Source organism: Mastigoproctus giganteus, chromosome 8 (genome assembly GCF_048544385.1).
Source record: "Mastigoproctus giganteus isolate SK-2022 chromosome 8, ASM4854438v1, whole genome shotgun sequence".
NCBI lineage: Eukaryota > Metazoa > Arthropoda > Arachnida > Uropygi > Thelyphonidae > Mastigoproctus > Mastigoproctus giganteus.
In genome coordinates this window covers 225,563,005-225,590,200 of record NC_143582.1, presented here as the reverse complement: position 1 = coordinate 225,590,200, position 27,196 = coordinate 225,563,005, and the positions used below count along the sequence as shown (strand labels likewise).

General features: G+C 35.4%; 1 protein-coding gene across 1 annotated transcript in view; it reads right to left on the bottom strand.

The window, feature by feature from the left end:
• Positions 1 to 232: 232 nt before the first annotated feature.
• The window catches only part of LOC150082376 (sodium-independent sulfate anion transporter-like), a 183,716-nt gene continuing 156,752 nt past the window's right edge, over positions 233 to 27,196 (bottom strand). The window contains exons 16-20 of the mRNA XM_090380497.1: positions 22,322 to 22,421; positions 18,145 to 18,224; positions 16,488 to 16,553; positions 3,236 to 3,320; positions 233 to 523 (exon numbers count right to left, since the gene is read on the bottom strand). Of these exons, the coding sequence (XP_090236623.1) occupies positions 345 to 523; positions 3,236 to 3,320; positions 16,488 to 16,553; positions 18,145 to 18,224; positions 22,322 to 22,421 (510 nt within the window). The 3' untranslated portion in view covers positions 233 to 344. The remainder of the gene's footprint in view (positions 524 to 3,235; positions 3,321 to 16,487; positions 16,554 to 18,144; positions 18,225 to 22,321; positions 22,422 to 27,196) is intronic.

The window sequence follows — 27,196 nt, the reverse complement described above, 5'->3', positions numbered from 1 at the left end:
GAAGTGATCATGACCCACTGTTCCAGGAAATATATCAACTTCTAATAATACTTATTTTTTGTAAAAAAATACTACATTAAAAAAGTATATTTTCTGCACATCTTAACTGGGCTTCACTGTACCTGTTTTGTTAAACAAAAAAGCAATTTAGATAAGTCAGGTGAGATTTTCAGAGTACTTATGCAATAATAAAAATCATTTGGTCCACAGATTGTACAAACTACTTATTAAAAGAGCAGTGTATATATGTATATACAAAAATTTCATTTGAGATCTAGTCTAAGATCTCGCTCCTTGATGCCATTTTGAAATCTCAATTGAGGTGTATAAAAAATGCCATCTATCTACTCATCACGGGTGTGTGATATGTAACCACTTTCATCATTTTTATGCTCATTTTCATGGTGAACAGATGGTGTCTGCATATTGTTTACCTGGCAGCTTTGGTTTGTATAACTACTACTGCTTGCATCATGATCATTGTGAATACAAGGATAGTCTTCTTCCCAGCTACCCAGTCCACCTATTCAAAAAAAAAAGTCCAGAATCAGCAATAAAAATATTCAGAAATATCTTCAAACCGTTATGAATTTCAGTTTTGATGTAAAACTTTCAAGCATCAAGAATAAATGAAAAAATCTGGTTGTTTAAGTACTGTTACAATATAATATTCACGGAATAAGGTTTAATGATACATGCTAATGAAGGTGAGATGATTATTCAATATAAACTTCAAACCGTAAAACTCTTTGAATGTTACAAATCACTGAAAATATTAGGTTGCTGAAGTAATGTTAGAATATACTATTCACAGAATAAGTACTCTTGGAATGCCACATCAATGAAGTGGTTAACCAATGTATACTTTATATTTAAATTATAAATTTGTTAAGATCTTACTGCATTATAAATTTTAAGAACTTGCATTTTTAAAACTTTTGTGGTGGCGGGATGAAATATTAGCATTAGTAGTAGCAAATGATGCAAGAAATCAAGCTTATACAGCATCAGCAAAAAAAAAAAAAAAAAAAAAAAAATTCCATTTCATCTATGCAGTACTCAAGGTGTAGCCTGACCATTGCTTTATACAAAGGGATAACAACTCCTTGTCTCTGCTAGCAAAATTCCTATATATCACTGAAAAACTCCATGAACTGCTCTGGCAGCCCATCTGCACTGCTCAGAGAACTTCATATCTGATTGCACAATTGCCCCCAGGTCTTTTTCATTCTTTACTTCCTTGAGTGTAGTACCACACAGTTGGTACATTTTTCTTGGGTTTCTCTTTGCATTTGTCAATGTTAAACTTCATTTGCCACTTCTCAGCCCATCTGCCTAACATTTCTAGATCCTGTTGCAGTAGCATACTGTCTTCACTATCATTAACAACCCTGCCAACATTTGTGTCATATGCAAACTTGGACATTAAGCCTAATATACCTTCATCAGTATCACTGATAAATACACAAAACAACAATGGGCACAGCACCGAACCCTGGGGGACTCCACTAATAACACCAATCCACATAGAGCAGTGTCCATTTATTAGTACGCTCTGCTGTCTACCACTCAACCATCTCTTTAAGCATTGTAGCAGCTTGCCCTTAATGCCATACTGCTCCAATTTGTACAGCAGTCTATCTTGTGTAACAGTAACAAAAGCTTTACTGAAATCCAAGTATATGATATCAAAATTATTTTTTCCATCCAGTTCCTTTGTGCCCACATTGTAGTATCCAATCAAATTGGTCAGACAAGACTTCTTCTTAATAAACCGATGCTGTGTCTGAACTAATACTGCAGTCTTGTCTAGGTGATCCCATATCACCTCTTTAACCAGTGACTCCATTATTTTCCCCAGAACAGAAGTTAAACTAACAGGTCTATAATTATTTGTGTCACCCTTTGCACCCCATTTGTGAATTTGGGATACATTTGCACATCTCCAGTCCATGGGGACCTTCCCAGACTAAGGATGCTCTCATAATTATGGCTAAGGGTTTGCTTACTTCCCTTGCTGCTTCCTTCAATATAACTGGAAAAATTCCATCTGCCCCAGGTGCCCTTTTTATGTTTAACTTCAACAATTTCTCCTCCACTTTGCTCTCAGTTATTACAAAATCACTTAGCTCCATGTCAGAGTTTGATAAATTTCTGGCATTCCCCTCCTTGAATAACTCCTCATGTGTGAATGTAGATGCAAAATACTCATTCAGTTTATCATCTACTTGAGCAGGATCATTAATAGTCGAACCATCTTTGTTAAGTGGACCAATCTGATTCACCCCCCCTTCCTTCTAGAGTTTACATAACTCTAGAAGGAAGAGTTATGTAAACTCTAGATTTTTCTTTGAATCCTTTGTCCTGCATAACCTCCTTTGTGACTTGAATGCCATAGGCTTCGGTGTTGGCTGATAATTTATATGAATCCCATGCATTTTTCTTCTCTGCCACATTGATAAATACACAAATCAACAATGGGCCCAGGATTGAACCCTATTTTCTTCTTCTATTTTCCTTCTCTGCCACGAGCCTCATTAATTCATCTGACATTCATCTGAACCTTGAACAGTATTTCTTAGTTGGTATGAAAAGCTTAGTAGTCTCCATGATTTAAGTTCCTGAAAGCTTCTCATTTAGAATTCACCGTTGATTCCACTGTATAGAATTTAAAAACTGTCTGAGACCACTGTAGTCACCTTTACAAAAACAAAAAATGGTAGTTACATCTTTAACAAATCCAACACATCAGTGGACTGTGATCACTGTCACCTAGTGGTTCCTCTATCTGCAAATTCCTAATGCATGAATCATCACTGCTGATAATCAGATCAAGAGTATAAATTACTTCCTCTGGTGCCCCTCGAACATGTTGCTATAGAAAACAATCCTCTAATAAATCTACAGATTTATTGGAGGATTAATGATAAAGAATACATCAATTTTTCAGATCCTCTTAGAACTGATATTTTATTCAACTATATAGGTATCTATAGAGTTCAATAAAATATCAATGCATGACACTACATTGATTGATTGATTGATTTGGGTTTTATTGGCGCATTAGCAACTTAGGCTATAATGCGCCAGCATGACACTACCTTCCATCAGGTAGGGCTAATAGTTTCAGAAATTGTCCAACAATAATACTCAAGTTTCATACAGTGTACTTTTAAAATATCAAAATGTCTTTAAATAATAACTGGCTCAATGCAAAGAAAAACAAGTTACATACTTATAAAGTTTTTTGCTTCATCTTCAGTGCAGAAATAATTAAATTCACATGGCTGTGCACCCTTAAGGGTCTGGAAAACACCAAGCTGAAAAAAAAATAAAATAAAATAAAAAATAAATATATTAAAAATGTTTGATGATTTTTTGAACAGAGCATGTCATTGTCTAAAAAAAATTAATGCAAATAAAGTAAGTTTTATTATGGAGAAGGGTTTACACATTATTATTAGCAAATTAAACTCCCAAACAATACTAGTTATAACCTAATTTCATTAATACTTAGCTCTGTTAGCTGGATTCAACAGGGAAATTAAGAAACATCACAAATTGTTAGTAGATGTATTGTGTGCGAGAGTTTTAGCATATTAAAGGCAAACTAACTCTTTCTCCACAATAAAATTCATTTTATAACTCATGTAGTTTAATTACTGTCGGAATAAAAATCTCAATATTAATATTTCTTAAGATAAGTATTTTCAAAGAAAAAAAGTACATATTCAAAGAAATGTTAACCTAATGCTATACTGTAAACCTTTTGGGCTTAATTAGTTAATGATAGGTGAATGAAAAAATTATGCAAATTTGTTTTTGATAAATCTAATTACAATAACAGTGCATCTTTTTTTTTTATAATTTCTTTCAAATAAACTGTTGGTCTACCACAAAGAAAGAAAAAAAGAGAAAATGCACATTATATTAAAAAAGGAAATATTATACACTGGTGTGCAAAACTTAAGAACCAGTCAGGTTGTCATTTGTAGCTTCTCATAGGAGTGGTCTGGATATGGGAAAAGCATACCAAAGGAAAATCGTAAGGTACAGAAATGATGGAGGAAACACCGACACAACAATGGAAACAAAATGGTAAAGAGGGACTTTATTCAAAAATGGCAACATAGCACTGACTGCCACGATACAGATGCATCACTGCCAAAGATGGAACAAAGGGAAGAGGTGGTCCTCAGTAGGAGATATGGCCACCCCTAATGTCGATGCAGGCTTTGCACCACCTGTCCATACTTATAACAATGTTGTTGATAAGTTCTTGCAGTAACACCATCCATTCCTCTGTCAGCCCCATCTTCAGCTGGTGAAGATTTTTTGGTGGGTGTGGATGTGCCGTTAGGATCTAAATGCCATCAAACACAAATCCCATTTGTGTTTGATGGCATTTAGATCAACGGAATGGGCAGGCCAATCCATACAAACAATGTCCTCACTTTCCAAAAGCATATCAACAGCTGCAGTGCGATGGGGTATGGCGTTATCATCCATAAACATGAACTTGGGGCCAATAGCACCTCGGAACAGATGCACATGGGGAAAGATTACCTCAGTACTGTAGCATGCACTGGTTACAGAACTGCCTTCAGTATCTGGAGTTGTGTACGTCCATCCAAGATAACGCCTCCCCAGATGAGAACACCTTGACCGCCATATTGATCCCTTTCAGTGATGTTTGCGGGTTTATACTGTGTGCCAACCTCTCACCAGATTATCTGATATCCAGAATTGCTGCCAAGACTGAATCTACTCTCATCAGTAAAGAGTACTTTACCCCACTGTGCTGCTGTCCAGTCCTTGTGTTTGATGCACCACTGTAAACGGTGTCTCCAATTGGCAGGTGTTAAAGGGACACAGTGTACTGGCCGTCAGGCAAACAATCCACATTTGTGGAGTCGCTTGGCCACAGTAAATCGTGACATCCCGCATCCTGTGCAGCTGGTTTGCAATGGATCCCGCTGTCTCATGTCAGTCCTTCTTGGCCTGTAGGAGTATATAACAGTCATCATTGGGTGTTTTTTTTCGTGGACGACCACCACTAGTCTTTCGAATAGTTGTACCTGTCGTTCTGAAGGCTGACCACGCACGGGAGATGATGTTATGAGCGATACCCAACTCTGCAGCCACATTCCTCACACTTTGACTTTCCTCGAGCTTCCCAATTATTCTACCCCAGGTAAAGACATCCAGATGTCTGTAACAATCATGCTCACCATTCGGTAATTTGTATATAACTGCCGAGCTGTTTATGTGAGCCCTCTCATCACAATTCAAATTTTTGCATGTGCACCAGCTTTCTACTGAATGGCTACAGTTATGCCAATCCTCACAGGCTATTTCATTTGATTTTGTTGTTGTAACCTTTAGAAATAGTGTTGGTCCTTAAGTTTGCACACCAGTGTGCAAACAAGTAAGCCAGGGTTTAGTATTAGCATTAGTAATAGCCATTTGGTGCAAGGAAGCTTACAACTTATGCTGTACCAGCCAAAAAAAAAAAAACAAAAAAAACCCCAGTTATTCAAATCAGGACTTCTGGATGGCCACTCTGTCATCTTTTGCTTTCCAATCCATCTATATGTAAAGTACATGTTCAACCAATACCTAACATCAGTTTAAAAATGTGGCAGAATATCATCGATGTAAGTTCTGGCACATTATTTCATTGCTATCTTATGGCCAAGTGAATATCTGAAGCGAAGTACATATTAATTCACTGTATCATTAAGGAGAAATGGTCCAATTAGTTGCTGTGTGGTCATTCCAGACCAAAAATTTCCTTTTGGGATTTTGCTGGCATTCTACTGTAACTTTGAATTACTTCAAAACATGGAAATTCTGACCAATAATAGCTGTTATGCCATAAATTCCGAAACAACCAACCAGCCGCCTCACGGTCATCAAAGGGAAATACGGTAAACCCCCGCTATTTGCGGGAGTTACGTTCCTGAGAAATGCCGCGAATACTGAAAGCGCGAATACTGAGTTATGGCTCCCATAGTAATAAAGGGGTTCCGTTCCAAAGTATGAAATATATAAGAAAAACTAGTCTAAAATTTTGTCTATGTATGTATTATATGTACCTTCATAATATGACTATGTACATAGAGAGTACATAGTGAAATGCAAGCATATGGTATCGAAATGAAAATAAGAAACAATTTAATATTAAATGTAATATTTATTAGAAATTTCAAACAAATCTTTCAAACCAGCATCTTTGCTAGCTAAAAAACTTATCCCGCCAGAGCTATCACCAGTTTCGCTAAAGTGTTGATAAAGGAGTTTTGCCTTTTCACAAATGATGAGTGAATTTAACGGAATTTTATTTTGAGTTCGGTCTTCTATCCACAGATTTAAAGCCTTTTCCATTTTTCCTAATTTAACATCACGAGTTACAGAGCAAATTTTTGAAGCAATTAGCGCGTTTTCATGGACACTACGGCGGATTTTTTCTTCCGATTTCTTGATTGATCGTACCGTTGATTCATTGATTTTATAATGTTTTGCCACTGAGGAGACACTTTCACCATTAGAAATTTTGTCTAATAACTCAATTTTATTCGCTAATGTCATCGCCTTTTTTGATCTTTTCACATTTCCCTTGTTTTTCATAGCTTGTCCACAATGAGTCACTTTCTTCCGTTAACACACTCGAAAAAGTCTGTTTTACACTGCAAAACGATATATTTATCACATTTGTAAGCATATAAATTGATAAATTTATTCAATTTATAAGCATATAAATTAAAAGCAAACGACGAGACCTTCCATGATAAGCGCATAACACATACTGAACAAGGATTAGCGAGAAACATCCATGCTCGTGATTTTGTCCTCCCCCTCTCCCCCCACCCACTGAGCGCTGTTTTGACCGTGAAAGATAAAAATAGCCACGCCCATCTTTTTTTATGGTGGAAAATGTTCACGGCGCTTTAAAATTCACATTTTTTCAGGTTTCATTTTATATTAAATCAGCCACCCCGAATACGCGAAACCGCGAATACAGATACCGCGAATAGCGGGGGTTTACTGTACTACCTCAATTGACTAGATAGTTTCTAACAAATAACCTGGTCTCATCACTTAAGAAATCTTCCTAAGAAGGCTCTCAGAATGGTCAGAATTTCGGAATGATTGTTTAAGAAATCTAACATTTTATCACTCTTCTGTACAAATAGAAGCAGTGTGGCATTAGGAAAAAGTTATTGCTAAGCATCAAGTAATGGCTGAGTGGCAGAGGACAGAGTGGTTATCAACGAACATTGGACTTAGCGGATTCTCTCAGCGTTCAGTTTCACGGTTTATTAACAACACTGATGAAGGCATATCAAGTTTAATGTCGAACTTTTTCAAAGATACAAAAGTTGGCAGGTGGTTAATTAAAAGAATTAAGATATGATACTGCAAAAAAAAAAAAAAAAAATTGAGAAATAGGCAGGTGGGCTGAGACATGGCAACTGAGGTTTAACATTGATAAATACAAAATACTGCATATGGGTAGCAGTAATCCCAGACTATCAACTGAATGGTGCCACACTCAAGGTAGTGGATATGAAAAAAGACCTAGGGATAACTGTATATTCTATGAGTAGTGCAGACAGGCTGGTAGGATAGCTGATGGAGTTCTGTCAATGAATTACAGGAATTTTATCAGCTGAGACAAGGAAGTGATTATTCCAATGCATAAAGCTATGTAGTACTAAGTAGCATAAAGCTATGTAGTACTAAGTAGCATAAAGTGATGTATGTAGTACTCAAGATGGTTAGGCTGCATCTTGAGCACTACATACAGGTCAGGAAGTCTCATTTTAAGAAGGATGTAGATTTGCTGAAACAAGTGCAGAGAAGAGCAACAAGATTAGACAGGGGCACATTTGTATTCTTTTTTGTCCCATGAATTTTGTCTTCCATCTTTCTGCTCTAAACCAAGAAAGTCTTCAGGGAGATCTCACTGAAGTGTTTAGGGTTTTAAGTGGACTGAATAAACTAAATTCTGATGGAATCCTTACTCTTTCTAGGATAATACACACAAGAAGGCATGCATATAAACTGAAAGAGGATAGTTGCAGAATATATTTTTAATTAAATACTAAAACATTTTTTCGTTTTTCTGATATTTGTTTTTTATCATCATTCCCAAAACTGTGCTAATATTTTTCTTTAGCCTCTACCACACATATCTTAGCCCTCTTGTACTTTTATTTATATGCCAATAATGATTTATTAGTTTTATTTGTCAAAAATTTCTTATAATACTTTTATTTTTACTAACTGCTTCTTTAAAGGTCTTGTATTCACCATGGTGTTCTGATGTCTGTCTTTACAGACCTTCTCCCCAGTATACCTCTTTTGTAGATTCCATTGACTTAGTTTTGTTATTCTTTATCTAGTCGCATTATCATCAAGAATATCATTTAACTTTTGAGCAAGAAGGTTTCTGTATTTACTTTTGTCAAATCTGGAAGCTTCGATTTCTGTCTGATTTAACTTTCTTTATACCTCTTCCCTCTGCATAACTGTATTGGCCAACACGATTTTTACCTCCACTAATATACTAGGCTAATATTGCATTCAATTTTCATGCATAGATTTTTTAAATAATTCTTAAAATTTTACATTACAATTGCTACATATAGTTTCCTGTGTTTACCCATAATATGTATATCTTACTACAATTTAGGGAATTAGGTATGACAATGATCTTTTGCATGTATTCATAAATGTTAAGCAGTGTTTGGGAGGGTTAATATGTTCTACCTTGTCTTTGAAAACTTTTTTTCATTCCCATTTCTGTTTTCTTCTTAAGAATTTGTGTGACGAGTGATTGACAAAAGTGACTGTGCAATGGGAGAAAGAGGCTTTCATCAGTAGATATCTAAGGGAAGCAAGAGGATTTCATCAGGACATATCTATGATGGAAAGAAAGGTGGTACCTTTCTTTCCATCATACATCAAGATCACTAGTATACTACCATTTGCAAGAATATTTGCTGATGCTATCGAGGCGGTGTTAGGTGGGGCGGAAAACTGCTAGCTCGGGGGATACAAGGACTAATAGATTAACAGTAGCCACTGGCAGAGGTGCAAGAATCACTCTTGCACTGCATCTATTGGAATGAGGAGAAGCCTGAAAAACAAGATGCAGGATATTTCAGAGACTGCTGGTAGTCACTGCGGTACAAGTAAACACAGGGTTGTGTTAGGGTAGCTAAGAATAGAAATAGGTGCATGTATACTTGCGTGTACACCAATGCTAGGAGTTTGGTAAATAAATTTGATGAATTTGAGGTATTGCTCAAAGCATCAAAGGCAGATATTGTTGGGATATCAGAGACATGGTGTCACACAGATATAAGGAATGCAGAACTGGAACTTGGGGAGTACAACGTCTACAGAAAGGATAGACAGGATAGGAAGGGGGGAGGGGTTACGCTATTAGTTAAGAAATACATAAAATCCAAGGAAGTGAAGCCAGTCGACATCACTGGACAGTGCAGTGTTGAGTCAGTTTGGTGTGACATAAGCACTGGAAGATCAAAATTGACAGTAGGAGTGTGCTATAGGCCTAATGACTCTGATGAGTATAATAAGAAACTGTACAGGGAAATAGAGTGGCCAGTAAATCAGAGAGTATTATAATGGGGGATTTGAATTTCCCAGATACTGACTGGAATTTGTGGGTTGGTCACTCACACACTAGCAAGGCTTTTGTGGATTTATTCGATGATTGTTTTCTACATCAGCATGTTTGGGAAGCAACTAGAGGAAGTAATACTCTTGATTTGATTATCAGTAGTGATTCTTCATGCATTAAGAATCTGCAGATAAAGGAACCGCTAGGTGGCAGTGATCGCAGTGTGCTGAAATGGGATTTACTCAAAGAAGTAACTACCATCAGGGGTAAAGGGAAGGGTTATTGCTTTTGTAAAGGAGACTACAATGGTCTGAGACAGTATTTAAATTCTATACAGTGGGACCAACCGATGATGTTACCAACAGTAAATTCAAAATGGGAAGCATTCAAAGAACTTATCTTGGAAGCTACTAGGCTTTACATACCAACTAAGAAATATTGTTCAAGGTTTAAGCCTAAATGGATGTCAGATGAACTAATAAGACATATGACAGAGAAGAAAAATGCATGGGATACATATAAATTAACACGTGACACAGAAGCCTATGATAGATATAAGTTGATCTGTAACCAAGATACAAAGGAGGTTACGCAGGTGAAGGCAGATTACGAAAAATCTTTGGCAAGGGATGCAAAGAAAAACAACAAAGAGTTCTTTACTTATGTAAACTCTAGAAGGAAGGGGATGAATCAGATTGGTCCACTTGGTATCTATGGGTCAACTGTTGATGATCCTGCTCAGGTAGCTAATAAACTAAATGAATATTTTGCATCGACATTCACACATGAGGAATTATTCAGCTAGGGGAATGCCAGAGGTGTATTCAACTCTGGCAGTAAGCTAGATAATCTTGTAATAACTGAGAGTAAAGTGGAGGAGAAATTGTTGAAGATAAACACAAGAAAGGCACCCAGGGTGGATGGTATCTATCCAGTTATATTAAAGGAGGCAGCAAAGGAAGTAAGCAAATCCTCAGCTCAGCCATAATTATGAGAGCTTCCTTGGACTCAGGGGAGGTACCCATAGACTACAGATGTGCAAATGTGACTCCAATTCACAAAGGAGGATCAAAGGCTGACACGTAATTATAGACCTGTGAGTTTAACTTCTGTTCCAGGAAAATTAATGGAGGCACTGTTTAAAGAAGCACTGCAGGATCATCTAGACGACTTCAGTTATAGCTCGGACACAGCATGGTTTTGTTAAGGGGAAGCCTTGCCTGACCAATTTGATTGGATACTATGATGCAGTCACAAAAGATCTGGATGCAGGAAATAACTTTGATATTATATACTTGGATCTTAGAAAGGCTTTTGATACTGTTGCACATGGAAGACTGCTGCACAAATTGGAGCAGTGTGGCATTAGAGGCAAATTGCTGCTATGGATAAATGGGTAGTTGAGGAGAAGACAGAGTGGTAATCAATGGACACTGCTTATCGTGGACTAATGTTATTAGTGGAGTCCCTCAGTGATCAGTGTTGGGTCCATTGTTTTCTATATTTATAAATAATACTGATGATGGTATATCAAGGTTGACGATACAAAGGTTGACAGGGTTGTTAAGGACACTACTGACGCTATGCTGCTGCTGCAACAGGATCTGGAAAGGTTGAGCAGATGGGCTGAGAGGTGGCAAATGAAGTTTAACATTGACAAATGTAAAGTACTATATATGAGAAACAGCAACCCGAGAGCAATGTATCAACTCTGTGGTACAACAACCCGAGAGCAATGTATCAACTCTGTGGTACAACACTGACAGTGGTAGAGAATGAAAAGGACCTGGGGGTAATTGTGCAGGCACATATGAAGTTCTCCGAGCAGTGCAGACGGGCTGCAAGAGTAGCTCATGGTGTCTTGTCAATGATATACAGGAATTTTTTAGCAGGGATATGGAGGTGATTATTCCCTTGTATAAGGCAATGGTCAGGCCACACCTTGAGTACTGTATACAGGTCTGGAGGCCTCATTTCAAAAGGATGTAGAGCTGCTGGAACGAGTACAGAGAAGGGCAACAAGATTAGTGAATGGAACAAAGGGTTGCTCTTAAGAAGAAAGGCTTAAGTTTTGCGAATTACAGTGTCTGGAGACTAGGCACCAGTGAGGTGATCTGATAGAGGTGTATAGAGCCTTGAATGGTTTGAGCATGCTCAATGCTGATGGGATTCTTCCTCTTGCTCAGAATAATCACCTGAGAGTGCATAAATTCAAATAGAGGAAAGACAGATGTAGGATAGATGTGCGAAAATTTTCCTTTAGCCAGCAGGTAGTTGGTTAGTGGAATAGACTTCCATCACTTGTTGTGGAAGTTCATAGCCTAAATAAATTTAAGGCTCAGCTGGAAAGGCATTTTGAACGAACGCAGGGGTGAAGTTGAAGTTTTTTTTTTTTTTTTTTTTGGCTGATGCTGCATAAGCTTGCTTTCTTGAATCATATGCCTCTACTAATGCTAATGCTACCATGAGAGTTTACTTCTGGTTTCTTTAGAGGGGAAAACAAAATGGACTATAAGGAAAAGTAAGAAGAAAAAAGAAAATAACAGTACTCAAATTCCAGCTTGCTACCATGCCTGGGCAAAATTTAGAGTTGTTAGAAAGAGTACAAAGAAGGGAAACAAGATTGGAGAGGGGAACAAATGGGTGCTCTTACCAAGAAAGGCGTAAGTTCAGCAAATTGCAGTGCCGGAAGAGTAGGCACCTGTGAGGTGATCAGATTGAGGTATATAAGGCCTTGAATGGGTTGAGCAAGCTAAATGCTGATGGGATTCTTCCTCTTGCTCATATTAAGAACCTGAGGAGACACCGATTCAAATTGAGGAAAGCAGTTGTGGAATAGATATGTGGAAATTTGCCTTTAGTCAGCGGGTAGTTGATTGGTGGAACAGACTTCCATCTTTTGTTGTGGAAGTTGATAGCCTAAATAAATTTAAGGCTGAGCTGGACAGGCATTTGGAACAAATGGAGGGGTGAAATAGGAGGGTTTTTTTTTTTTTTCTTCTTTTTTTTTTGGCTGTTGCTTTCTTGCGTCGTATGCCTCTACTAATGCTAATGCTAAAACAAAAACTTTTAGAAAGAAAAGAAAAGTATGTAGTACATACTATGTTTGATTGAAGTATTTTAAAATGAATAATTAATAATTATTCATTTTACTTCATTCATTCTAATTTAAAGATTGCATATGTATTACTTTATATTTATGCATTAAGAATCTGCAGATAAAGGAACCACTAGGTGGCGGTGATCACAGTGTGCTGAAGTGGGATTTACTCAGAGGTAACTACCATCAAGGGTAAAGGGAAGAGTTTTTGCTTTCGTAAAAGCGACTGTGGTGGTCTGAGACAGTATTTAAATTCTATACGGTGGGACCAACTGATGATGTTACAACAGCAAATTAAAAATGGGAAGCATTCAAAGAATTAATCTTGGAAACTACTAGGCTTTACATACCAACTAAGAAATATTGTTCAAGGTTTAGGCCTAAATGGATGTCAGATGAATTATTGAGACATGTGGTAGTGAAGAAAAATGCATGGGATACATATAAATTAATGGGTGACATGGAAGCCTATGATAGATATAAGCTGGTCTGTAACCAAGTCACAAGGGAGATTAGGCAGGCAAAGGCAGATACCGTATTTCCCCATGTATAAGACGCACCTTAATTTTGGGGCCTGAAATTTGAAAAAAAAAAAAAAAAAAAAAAATGTATTACATAAAGTTATTGAACTCAAGTTTTATTCTTCATAAAATTCATACAACTCATCACTGTCAAAACTCCCATCCATTAGCTTGTCCTCATCTTTTTTTTTTTTTTTTTTATGAAACCCCCAAACACGAAAGGTATCAAAACCTATAGTACTTAGTACCATGCATGGGTTGAAGGAGAGGGGGATGCCGGAAACTTTGCTCTAGAGACTAAACATGGGTTTCACCACTTCAAGCCTCCAATAAGCAAAGTGGTGGTATTTCACCGGTTGATGAAAGTCATCTACCATCTGTGTCTGATGACGAATCACTGTCTTCCTCAGTTCCATTTATGGCATTTGAAATGCCACAATTCTTAAATGACTTGACAGTGACCTCAATCTTGATATTATCCCAGGATCTTTTCACCCAGGTACAAACTTCTCCTATAGTTGGTTTCTTCACTCTTCCTGCTGGTGTCAAATTGTCCCCAGAAGACTTCATCCATTGGTTCCATTCGTCTCATCTTCTTTGTATTTTTTTTTTGTGTGTGCTCTGAACTGATCAAGCACCAATAGGGCAGGTTTGCATAAGAGTCCACCTGGTCTCCTGCTCCAAACTTGCTCAAACCAGATCTTCATCCCATCTTGATCCATCCAACCCTTGTCATGAACGTGGACAATCACGTTCATGACAGAACAACTGTATAATGGCTCTTTTCATGTCCACTTGTCTTCACAGTTACAGTTTTCACCCCCTTCTTATAAACAGTTCTGTTACTTGGGACATCAAATTGAAGGGGGACTTTGTCTATATTTGCAATCTGTCCAACTCAAATTGATGTGTCTTCCGACATTGAATGACAAAACGATGAAATTCAAGGACCTTCTGCTCATAGCTTTCAGGCATCTTTTGGGCAAGTCTGGTGCATGTACGCATGCTTAGTCCATTCCGTTTCATGAACCTGAAGCACCAATTGTGTCCTCCTTTGAAATCAGTAACTTCTTTTTCATCAGCAATTCTTCTTGCATCATGCTGAACCATCTTTGTGGACACAGGAATTCCAATTGCCCTTTGCTCCTCAATCTATATCTTCAATTCCCTCTCTAAATCAGGCCATTTTGCTGACTTGCCTCTAATGGCCTTCTTCTGTCGTGGCGTTTCCAGTAGGGTTTCTTCTTCCTGTAACCAGTCTCTGATTGTTTTCTCAGTTGGAGGAGGACCAAACTTACGTTCAGCAGCACGATTTCCATTCACTTTTGCAAACTGCATCACTTTTAACTTGAATTCAGCACCATACGAAAATCTTTTCTGAGCCATTTCTGGGCAGAACGTGGCAAAACGTAACCTAATATACCAGAAACAAGTGCAAAACAATGAGCACAAAGAAAACAAGTGCAAAAAAGCGGGAAATGCAAGTAAAAAAAAATCTACAACTACTGTATAAGATGCACCCAGTTTTTAGACCCCAAATTTTTCGAAAAAAGGTGCGTCTTATACATGGGGAAATACGGTAATTAGAAATCGTTGGCAAAGGATGTAAAGAAAAACAGCAAAGAGTTCTTTACCTATGTAAACTCTAGAAGGAAAAGAATGAATCAGGTTGGTCCAGTGGATACTGATGGTTCAACTGTTGATGATCCTGCTCAGGTGGATAACAAACTAAATGAGTATTTTGCATCTACATTCACACATGAGGAGTTATTTAGGGAGGGGAATTCCAGAGGTGAATTGAACTCTGGCAGTGAGCTAGATTATTTTGTAATAACTGAGAGTGGAGGAGAAATTGTTGAAGATAAACATAAGGCACCTGGGGTGGATGGGATCTATCCAGTTATACTAAAGGAGGCAGCAAAGAAATTAAGCAAACCCTTAGCCATAATTATGAGAGCTTCCTTTGTACTCAGGGGAGGTACCCATTGACTGGAGATGGGCAAATGTGACCCCAATTCACAAAGGAGGATCAAAGGGCAACACAAGTAATTACAGACCTGTTAGTTTAACTTCTGTACCAGAAAAATTAATGGAGGCACTGGTTAAAGAAGGACTGCAGGATCATCTAGACAAGACTTCAGTTATAGCTTGGACACAGCATGGGTTTGTTAAGGGGAAGTCTTGTCTGACCAATTTGATTGGATACTATGATGTGGTCACAAAGGAACTGGATGCAGGGAATAACTTTGATATCATATATTTGGATCTTAGAAAGGCTTTTGATACTGTTGCACATGGAAGACTGCTGCACAAATTGGAGCAGTGTGGCATTGTAGGCAAATTGTTGCTAACTCAAACTCTAACCCAAATGATGGTTTCATTTGGGTTAGAGTTAGGCAAGAAAATAAGTATATTTAATAAAATAAACAGATATGCAAGTATGAATAAAGTTCATTTCAAAATAATATTCTATAACATACATAATAATTTAAAGAAAACAATGTTGTTGGCACTTCACAGAACACTAGTGCATCTGCTAAGAAAAGAACAGTAGTACTCATAAATTCCAAAATTTAAATGATAATCATGACCTCCTTTCTTTAGGGGGGGGGGATAAGGATCACAACCAACAGTTTGAGAACCTCCGGGTTATATCATGAGAAGGTGAGGGTGGGCAGTGAACATTGGGTTTAGACCACAAATTGGTATCCACCAACCTAATTCACATGGGAAGAGGAGGTCCTCCTAGTGGTTAGACCTTAGACTCTTTAATAACTTAATTATTGATATAATTATTAATTTTTCTCTTCATTTCTGATATAATGGCCACTTTTTATTATATTTCATTAAAGCAATAACCATCTGGACATCCTTTTTTTTTATCAGGCATTTTTAAGAATTAAATAAATGAAAAATGCATAAAAATCACAAAATACACCACACATTTGAGCAATTCAGAATGCATTCGTGTATTAATGGTTTGATTTTTTTTTACATTTTCACATAAGTAAGTGTATTTTTATTTTGCTTGTAATAGCACTGTGAGTGAAATACTTGTATTATTAAAAAATAAGTGCAACTTAGTTTATTGTATATAATATGGGTGGAAATTTATTAGTGAACTAAATGCAGATCAGTGCTAGTCAAGAACCACCTGAATATGAACTAGTTTTTATTTGATATATCATGACTTGGGTAACACAGTAATTCTCACCTTTAAATTGATGAAAACAACATTTACATTCCTCTTTTTGAAATCATTGATCATGTTCCTTATTCCCTAAAATTAATCAAAGTAATGGGATTATATTAAAATATGAATATAATTAAATAAAATAATAAATTATAATTTAAGTTTAAGATTTGCAGAATTTTTAACAACCAGCCTAAATCCCTCTTCACTCACTGGACCATATGAACAGAATGTATGATTATTAGATTATTAATATGGCCAGTGGAGGACATGAATTCATGTAACTGGCATAAGGTGAAACTTTTGTGGTTGCAAACAGAAGTTTCATCATATTTCATTCTTTCGCAAAGTTAACATTTATTTTGGTTAAAGAATTAAATTAATAATGAAAAAATACCAAAATAATATAATTTATGTTATGGTATAACTGTATACCTTCCTCAGGATGATTATTATTATTATTTTAAATCGTTAGGAAGGAAGGAAGGCAGATAGTTGCCTAGAATTTTAAACCAAATAAGTCAGTTATTTAATATGGAGAAGTATCATCTTATCTATCACTTCGATTTTAAATTAGGTTTCCATCCCATAATGTTTTTGGAATTAATTTCTTATTAGAAGAGAACTTTTAAGAAACAATGAAACATTAACAATGAAACTTTGTTAAAAATATATACATTAATGCATAAAAGTTTCTTTCAGCCTATGATATGTCTTTCAATGTAAGAGTTCAAAGAATATGGATAATCTAAAGTTAACATCATTTGGCTAATGGTTGGGCTTTTTTAGTAAGTTCAATTTGAAATACTATTAACTCTGGATTTTTTCCAGGATTACTTTTTGTTAATAACTTTTGTCCATGGATTTGAATATTCAAACCCAAGGACAAAGAGTAGACAAATGTCATCCATAGTTTTCATTGATTTTACACATAACAGAACCATTTACATCATAAAACAAAATTAATGTAGTATACACTTCAAAATAAACTACTTATTTGGTTATTATAGATCAGGAGTGGCCAACTTAATTTGTGATGCGATCTACTTTTTTCCTTCAAAATGTGCCGCAATCTACCAACTCAAAAATTTCATTGCACAAGGTGCACAAATCGAGGGATGACTGTATATTTAAAATTTGTTGTGATCAACCGAAATTATGTCCGCGATCGACTCATTGGCCACCCCTGTTATAGATAATATATATACCAGCCAATAGACAAAGATGTCAGTCAGCTAAAAAACAATTTTAAAAGACAGTAAGGTTTAATTCAAATGATGTTCATTGCACAGCATATCATAACCAAGCCAGGATATTTTCACACACATATTATAAAATTAGTACTACCGTATTCTGAAAAACTTTTACTGTTTTAGAAATAAAAGCAGCTCTCTCTCTCTCTCTCTCTCTCTCTCTCTCTCTCTCTCTCTCTCTCTCTCTCTCTCTCGTGCGTGCACACACACACAAATAAATAAATTCTGTAAAAATATACATTATACATTTCTCTTTAAAGTTATATTTGTGAAATTAATTAAACAAAGATGTACAGAAATTATCTTCTAACACAATAAAAAAAAAAGCATCAGGATTTTTAAATAATAATTGTAACATTTAAATACTGAAGTTTTTGATATAAATATCTTAAAAATTAATTTGAACTGAAAAATATCTAACCTACCACTGCCACTGTATAATCTGCTCCAGTTAAATGAACACCATCAAACAGAACAGAATACCTGACATAATCTTCAAGGTTATCTGCAATAAAATGATATTAAGAAAATCACCAAATTATCATTATCTAATATTAATTTCATGAAATCTAGTGCATCCCACCTAATACAATCACTTTGGGTTGTTTGTAATTGATAAGATTAAGCAGCTGATCACACCTGGCAGTTTAAAAATTATTCTATGCTTATTAACCAAATATGTACAGCTCAGGAATAAATCATAATTGTTACTATATATTAATTTATTCAAAAATACATTTTGTTATTTAAAATCAAAATGTCACGAAAAGCACATATTGGTCTTAAAAAAAAAAAAAAAAAAAAAAGGTGCAAAAGGAGTTTGTCTCATAGGATCCAAGCATGAAGGTTGCTCATTTTTATTATGCTTCCAAAAAGCCTTTTTTTTTTTTTTTACAAGTTTCTGCCACTCTAACCATGCCCAGTGGAAACTGTTTCCTTTTCACTGCTCAATATTGTCAAAAATAAAGTGTCACTGAAAAACAGATTCAAAAACTTTTAAACAATTAGTACAAATATTTTCTAGCACCCATTACTTCCATAATGATCTACCATCTTATCAATATATTTTTCTTGTATGCACACACACTTCATCACATTATAAACCATCATAAAAAAATATATAGATAATTTATTTCAAAGAATAACTAAAAAATAACAGGTTTCCTTATGGATTCCATGGACCCAAAGATTGTTCCAACTGTTTTCCAGCACCTGTGATGTCATAGATGTGGTGTTCAGTACCCTAAATTCTGCAGGTGTGCTTATTTATAGTAACATGAATGAAAAGTTGACTTGTCACTAAAAATAACACTATCAAAGTAGCTGCTGTAAAAAACCCTTTTAAAAACAGTTGACTGTTTACTGAAGTACTTGCACAATCTGAATTTTTTATGTACATGGTTTAAAAAGAGTTTGGAAACTTAAACAGGACATTTATTACTAATTCTGTGTAGAGCAGTACATACACAGAAATGGTATTCTGAAGAATACACAGTATGGTTTTGAAAAGGTAAACTTGCTTAACTAATATAATCCTATTCTGAAAGGATCACTTATGACTTGGATGTAGGATATAATTTTTGACTTTTTATTAATAGTTTAGTTCAACTTTAGCAAGGCATTTCACTTTGTCCCACAAAAGAGATTACTGCATGATTTGGAATATGTTAGCACCATGGATAAATCCTCGGAATGGATTTACCCATTAGCAGCCTCAAAATTATAAGCGGCGATTAGCATCCCCTTCATGTCACTCAATTCTTGCCAGCTTGGTTTTGGAAAGCAACTAAGGATGTGAAAAGCCAGTATAATGTACCTGTAAGCAAAATATATTCTATCATCAGTTTGACTATTTTCAGTTCAAAGACTCAAGTTTTTGGCTTTTTCTAAGGGGGAAGCCTTTGTCATTTTTTACTATATGGATTCTGCACATTTTTTTTTTTTTTTTTTGTTATCTGACTCAGACTATCTTTGACTTATATGACACCACAGGGACCACAGTTATCCACCCCTACTCCCACCCAGATAATCAAGAGTTTACCATATTTTGTGGATCCATATGCTTTAATTATAGCACTATGCCTTTCTGGCATGGAGTAAATAGATTTCTTCATGTAATCAGTCCCCAGTTCATAATACGAGATAGCATCATGCAGCAGAAAATGATGCAAGAAAGCAAGCTTATACAGCATTAGTCAAAAAAAAAAAACCCCGACACCTCCCATTTTACTTATTTATTCCCTCCAATAGTTTGTCCAGTTCTTTGAATTTACATAAGCCATCAACTTCTACAACAACAGCTGTTAGTTTGTTCCAGCAATCAACCACCTGCTGGCTATAGGCAAACTTCTTTACATCTATTCTGCAACCATCCTTGCTCAATTTGAATTTGTGCCCCCTTGTGTGTGGTCTGAGCAAGAGGAAGGATCCCATCAGCATTCAGCTTGCTCAATCCATTCATCACCTTGCAGGTACCCAGTCTCCAGACACTACAATTTGCAGAACTGAAGCCTTGCTTGGTAAGACCATCCCTTCATTCCCTTCACCAATCTCATTGCCCTTCTCTATACTCATTCCAGCAGCTCCACATCCTTTCTAAAAGAAGGCCTCAGACCTATATGCAGTATTCAAGATGCACCTGACCACTGCCTCATACAATGGTCAGGCCACAATAGATATTATCCTTCTTTCAATTTAAATTTCGGTGAAAGCTTTTTCTCATCTGTTTATTGGCCCATGATATAGAGAAGGGCAACAAGATTAGTGAATGGAACAAAGGGTTGCTCTTACAAAGAAAGGCTTAAGTTTTGAAAATTACAGTGTCTGGAGACTAGGCACCAGAAGAGGTGATCTGATAGAGGTGTATAAAGCCTTGAATGGTTTGAGCATGCTCAATGCTGATGGGATTCTGCCTGTTGTTCAGAATAATCACCTGAGAGGGCATAAATTCAAACTGAGGAAAGACAGATGTAGGATAGATGTGCGGAAATTTGCCTTTAGCAAGCGGGTAGTTGGTTGGTGGAACAGACTTCCATCCCTTGTTGTGGAAGTTGATAGCCTAAATAAATTTAAGGCTCAGCTGGACAGGTATTTCAAGCAAACAGAGGGGTGAAGTGGAAGTTTTTTTTTTTTTTTTTTTTGGCTGATGCTGCATAAGCTTGCTTTCTTGCATCATATGACTCTACTAATGCTAATGCTACTATGCCAACAATTCTCAATGGAATTTAAATCATGGCTATTTCTGGAAGATAATAAACATAAGATCTTTGATGTCCAGAAAAAAAAATCTCTCATCTGTCAGACTAAATTAAAAAAAAGTTGATAAAGCTCTAGATAAGGTTGCTATATTTGCACGCCTTAAGAGTAACTGCCATTAAACTCATTTGGGTTTTTCCTAATCTTGAGATATAACGGAAGGTCACTGGATACTAATGTGCTAGAATACACAATTTGGGAAGCATTGCTTTAAATGTTTTGACAAAAATTAGTTGACCCTATATAATCTGCTTGAAAATTTCACTGTGTGACATACTCTTCTGGTATCAAGAATAAAGGGTTATTTATTTATAAATGGAGGGAAATCTCCCTAGAAAAATTACAGTTTTGGTTTTCTTAAAACATATCTTTAATAAATGGCATAAGACTTTAAATGTTAATGTAGCACTCCGAATTCATACTTCTTCCTATAAACTTTCATCTGTCTACTTCTTGTTTCTAATTCAAATTTATGCTATTTATCATACATCCCTTAACATTTGTGTTTAAAAAGTTGGGATGAAAAGTTCTGCTAGCCCTACACCAGTATTGCTTGCTATCTAACCTCCATGAATCAGAATGAAGCAGTATGCTAAGTCTTTGCCTTAAGTACTGCTTGCTATCTGGTTCAAGGTAAAAGCACCCTTTAAATTTTAGAATATTCTGAGAACATTGCAAAGCCCACAGTTTTTGACCAGTTAACATGATTTTTAGCCAAGTGGAGGTGTTTTGAATAGTTATTTTCATCAGTAACAGCTTTCCTGTTAACAAAAAATTGACTACACTCTATTAATCTACAATGTACAGTTCTCACATTTAACTTTACACATGTATTTTCTTCCTGTGTAAAGTTAACACAAGTTAAAATACCTGTGTAAAAATCACATGGTGATTTCATTGTTTATGAACAAACTAACCATAGATGATGCAATAAATCTTTATTATTATGAACTACTTTTATTAAAGAATGCAAATTTTCAAAAATTGATGGAATTTATGGATCCAGATGTTTACTTAACTGATCAGATTAAAAGTTAATCAAGTAAAGATCTCCACAATACAGTAGTTCTATTTATTAAGAACAAATAGATTCTCAAAATTTACAGAGGCTTGAGGTGAAGTGTTTTTATTTCAAGGTATTCAGATCAAAGATAACCTGTGTAAAAATACCGTACAAAATTATGTTAGAGTTAAAATTTGTTTATTCATATTTTTTCCATTTTAACATTGTTGCCTCCTGTAATACAAAATATTAATAATAATAAAACCATTCTACTCAAATCACACTGACTGTGAAATCTGATCTATTTTTTTTTAATAATAAATATCATCATAAATATTACTTACCTGGTAAAAATTTATTAACTTTCTCACTTAGATATTCAGCAGATGGGAAAAAAACTGTTCTATCTGGCTTAACAAAAAGGTAGCAGATGTCATTCAAAGTCTGTAAGATAATAAATGATATTGTTTATTGTGGTAAGTATTAAAAGTGAGTAATGCAATTATAAAAAAACGTTCTTATCATTGGCAATATGTAATTTGGCCTTGACAGGATGCTGGATATTCTTCTGTGAATATACTGGGAGAAATGTCTACAGAACCAATCCTGAATTGGTTACACACCGATATGAGAGTTATCCCAAATATCATTGTTTAATGACATTTATTAGACTTCTGTAACAAAGTAACAGAAGAGCACATTCTAATAAATTTATTGATATACCCAAATTACATAACTGTACTCCTAAATGATTCCAAACTCTCCTCTGTGCACACTAACTTATATTCAGCATTCATCTTATTGTACTAAAATGGGAATGATACTTTAAGCAGTTTATAAGTGGGTTGCCTTTCAATGTAATAATCTATTTCCACTTATCCACGTATGAATTCAATCATATTATTTATTAAGTAGCTTTTGGCTAAATAGCACAATAGCTTGGAATGTTGTTCTTTAACAATGTGGAAACAATTTTGACTAGAGGTTAAATTTGCAAGTGTAAGTGTATAGAAGGAACTTATATGGACTTTTATTTCCTCACCTAGACTGGCTAATTTGTCTTGGAAGAATTTTTGTTTAGGAAAAAATCTCTATTCTACTTAAAATACATACTGTACATGGAAAAAGGTAGTTTGAATTACAGAGAATCCAAATTAGTGAAGTCAAAATGAGTTAAGTTTTACTGTATAATTAATCTAACCTTTACTTTTTTTTTACTGACATCAGACATTATTATCCTTATGTTTTTTTATTAAACAACCCATTAAAATTTTCAATAAATTTGTTTCACCTATGAACTAGGGCTTACAATACTGGTCAAAATCTTAATACCAGTATTTCAGTATTTTTAATTTATGAAACTGGAATACCGGTATTCCAAAAACAAACATTTTTCTCAATAAATTTTGATGACAATTAGTTAAGGAAAAAACAAGTACTGTAATTACTTGAATTCATGTTTTAAATAAACTTTTATTGCAATAATAAATATTCTGAAAAAAATCATTAAAATAAAGTTATTCTAAAAACAAAAAAATACATAGTTACTGCAAAGTTTAGTTATGTTTAAACATCCACACTACCTGTCCAAATAAAGTGAGCTCTTAAGAAACATAAGCAATCAATGGCATGATCGTTTAAAATGGATCTAATTTTGGTACATACAGTATTTGATTAGCAGCAGAAAATGCCCTTTTGGATTCTATTTTAGTACTGAGATAATTGTAGACTATCTCAGTCGATATTTTCCAGACTTTAAACTTTTTTAGCAAAAATAATTAAAAGTATTTCATTAAGTTCAAGTTTGACTCAAGTTTCATAAATTAAGTTTCATTAAGTTCAAGTCCAACTCAAGTTCATCTTTTAAAATATCACTGGACTCGGGCAATTTCTGATTTTGGAAAGAATTTGCGGAACACTGATATTCTGTTCCATGTTGGTCTTCCATGGTTGAATTATGTTCATCATTTTCTGAAGGAGAAAGATGTTTTATTCAGCAAAGTATAATTTTCACTATAGTATCTTTACAGTCTCTGGGAGAGAGCAAAGAGTGTAGTTAAGGAATTCTTCACATATATAAATGCAAAGAACAGAAGGACAAATCAGATTGGACCCTTATGTAATGAACATGGGATAGTATTAGATACCATAGCTGAAGTTTCAGATGAACTCAACAGTAACTTTGCATCAATATTTACATTTAAAAAACCCTTGGTGTCAATGAGATATTATGGAAGTGAAGGTGAAAAAAATGTAATTAATGATGTTGAAATTTCAAATGATTATTTAATGAGAACTTTCACACCTACTGGCAAGTAAGGCTCCTGTGGTTGATGGCATATACCCTATAATCTCAAAGGAGGTGGCAAGTGAGTGCATTGAACCATTAAGGCTAGTTATGAGAGCGTCACTGAACTCAGGAGAGATTCCATTGGATTGGTGTAAATTGGAACATAAAAGCGATTCTAGGAGTGTAACGGGAGATTACCGACTGGCCAGTCTAACTTCAGTAGTAGGGATATTTCATTGAGGCAATGATCAAAGGTGGAATTCAGGATCATTTAGATGGAAATGGAATTCTGTAGGATACACAGCATGGTTTTTTAAAGGGAAAATAATGTTTAAATCTGGTTAGCCATTTTGACAGGTCACTTGTGAGCTGTATTTCAGGAATAATTTCAACATTATTTATTTGGATTTCAGCAAAGCATTTGACTCAGTCCCACATGAGTGGTTACTTTATAAGTTGGAGCAGGCTGGAATCATAGGGAAAATCCTTAGACGGATAGCACAATGGCTTGAGGGCACCAGGCAGTAGAGAACCATTTCGATAAATGGTTATTCCTCAGTTTGGGTTAATGTGGGGTTCCCCAAGGATCAGTATTGGGACCACTGTTATTTTTGATTATCTTAAATGACAGCTATGAAGGGATGGAGGGCATGAGGTTTAAACTTACAGATGATGTAAAGATCAGTAGAGTAGTTAATGATCGTCGTGTGACCTAGATAGACTTATGGGATGGTCAGAAAAGTGGCAGCTATGCTTTAATTCAGCAAAATGCAAGGTCTTGAACCTGGGAAACAGCAACCCCAAAATAACTTATACACTTGGTGGAGTTGAACTAAAGTCAGTAGTGGATGAACGGGACCTGGGAGTTACGATATGGACAGACATGAAGTTGTCCAAGAATTGTGGACAGGTTGCAATGTTGCATGGTGTCCTATTGTTGATTTATCGAACATTTGCTAGTAGAGATAACGTCATAATCACATAAAGATGATTATATAATCTTTATGTGATTAAATTATAAACAATTATTTTTTTTTTAATTAGTACCGAAAAACCGGTATTTTTTGTATCAATACCAGTATTTCAATACCAGAAAAAAATGACCGGGATCCCGGTATTGTAAGCCCTGCTATGAATTAGCTTCCCTTCCATTTACTTTCTCTATCAATTCAGTTTTTCCACTTTCTCACAATTATCAATTTAATTAAATTCAATTTTCACTTTCTCACTAAGGCAATTTACCAAAAACGTCATGTAAACATAACAAGAACATGTATTTATATTTGTTGATCTTGAGAAAGCATGCAACAAGTACCTAGAAAAATCTGACATCGGATATAATCTTTTAAAGAGAATAAAAAGTCAAATTAATAAATGTATATTTTTCAGGTGCATTAGATTTTTATTTCTTGAATTAACTGAATTTTCTTTTTCTTTTTCTTTGATTAATAGATTATGTAATTAACAGAATAAATTGCAAAGTGATTAACTAAAATATATAAAAGTAATTGTTTTTACTTTATAGCACATGCCTTCCAATGTAATATTCACTCCACATTTTTTAATCAGCGCATAAAAATGCTTTGAATGCAGAAACAGAAACTGTAAAATTAGCCATGTAATAGTAGTAGTAATAGAGGCATGTGATGCAAGAAAGCAAGGCACCAGCCAAAAAAAAAAAAAAAAAAAAAAAAATTCAAGCAACCATTCCCTCTAAAAGTCTGTCTAGTTTCTCTTTGAATTTATTTAAGCTATCAAATTCCACAATGACAGATGGAAGTTTGTTCCAGCAATTAATCACCCGCTGGCTAAAGGCAAATTTCTGTACATCTGTTCTACAACTGTCTTTCCTCATTTGAATTTATGCCCCCTTAGGTTCACAATCTGAGCAAGAGAAAGAATCCCATCAGAATTCAGCACATTCAACCCATTCAAGGCCTTAAACACCTCAATCAGATCAGCTCGCAGGTACCTAGTCTCCAGCCACTGCAATTTGCAGAATTAAGACTTTCTTGGTAAGAGGACCCCTTTGTTCCCCTCATGAATCTTGTTGCCCTTCTCTGTACACACTCAAGCAAATCTACATGCTTCCTAAAATGAGGCCTCCAGACCTGTACACAGTACTCAAGCCGTGGCCTAACCATTGCCTTATACAAAGGGATAATCACCTCCTTTTTCCTGCTAGCAAAATTCCTGTATATCATTGACAATACCCCATGACCTGCTTTTTGCAGCCTGTCTGCGTTGCTCAGAAAACTTCATATCTGACTGCACAATTACTCCTAGGTCTTTTTCATTTTCTACCACCCTAAGTGTAGTACCACACAGTTGGTGCATATCTCTGGGGTTGCTTCTACCCATATGCAATACTTTGCATTTGTCAATGTTAAACTTCAGTTGCCACTTCTCAGCCCATCTGCCCAAATTTTCTAGATTCTGTTGCAGTAGCACACTGCGATTATTGTCATTAACAACCCTGCCAACCTTGTATCATTTGCAAACTTCGACATTAATCCTGATATACCTTCATCAATATCATTGATAAATATACAAAACAACAGTGGGCCCAACACCGAACACTTACCTTTATTGTTTTTTTCATTTCCCTCTTGGACATTCGTCCAAGAGGGAAATGAAAAAAAACAATAAAGATAAGTGTAGGAAGCCAGTTATATTCATTTGGACATAAGAGAAATTAGATGTTTATAACACAGCTTCTAAAACTATTTTAATTATGGAACTAAGAGCTGGATAAGAAATAGGAAACTGATCTGAGTAGAATTAACAGTCAGAAATAACAAGACTATATTATAAATAAGGAAATCTTGAGGTAACATATATAACATAATGAAAATTAAGAAAAGGTAAAATGATATTAGAATATAAAAAGGATGGAACACACAGGTCAGTAAGTATAAGCAAAAATGGA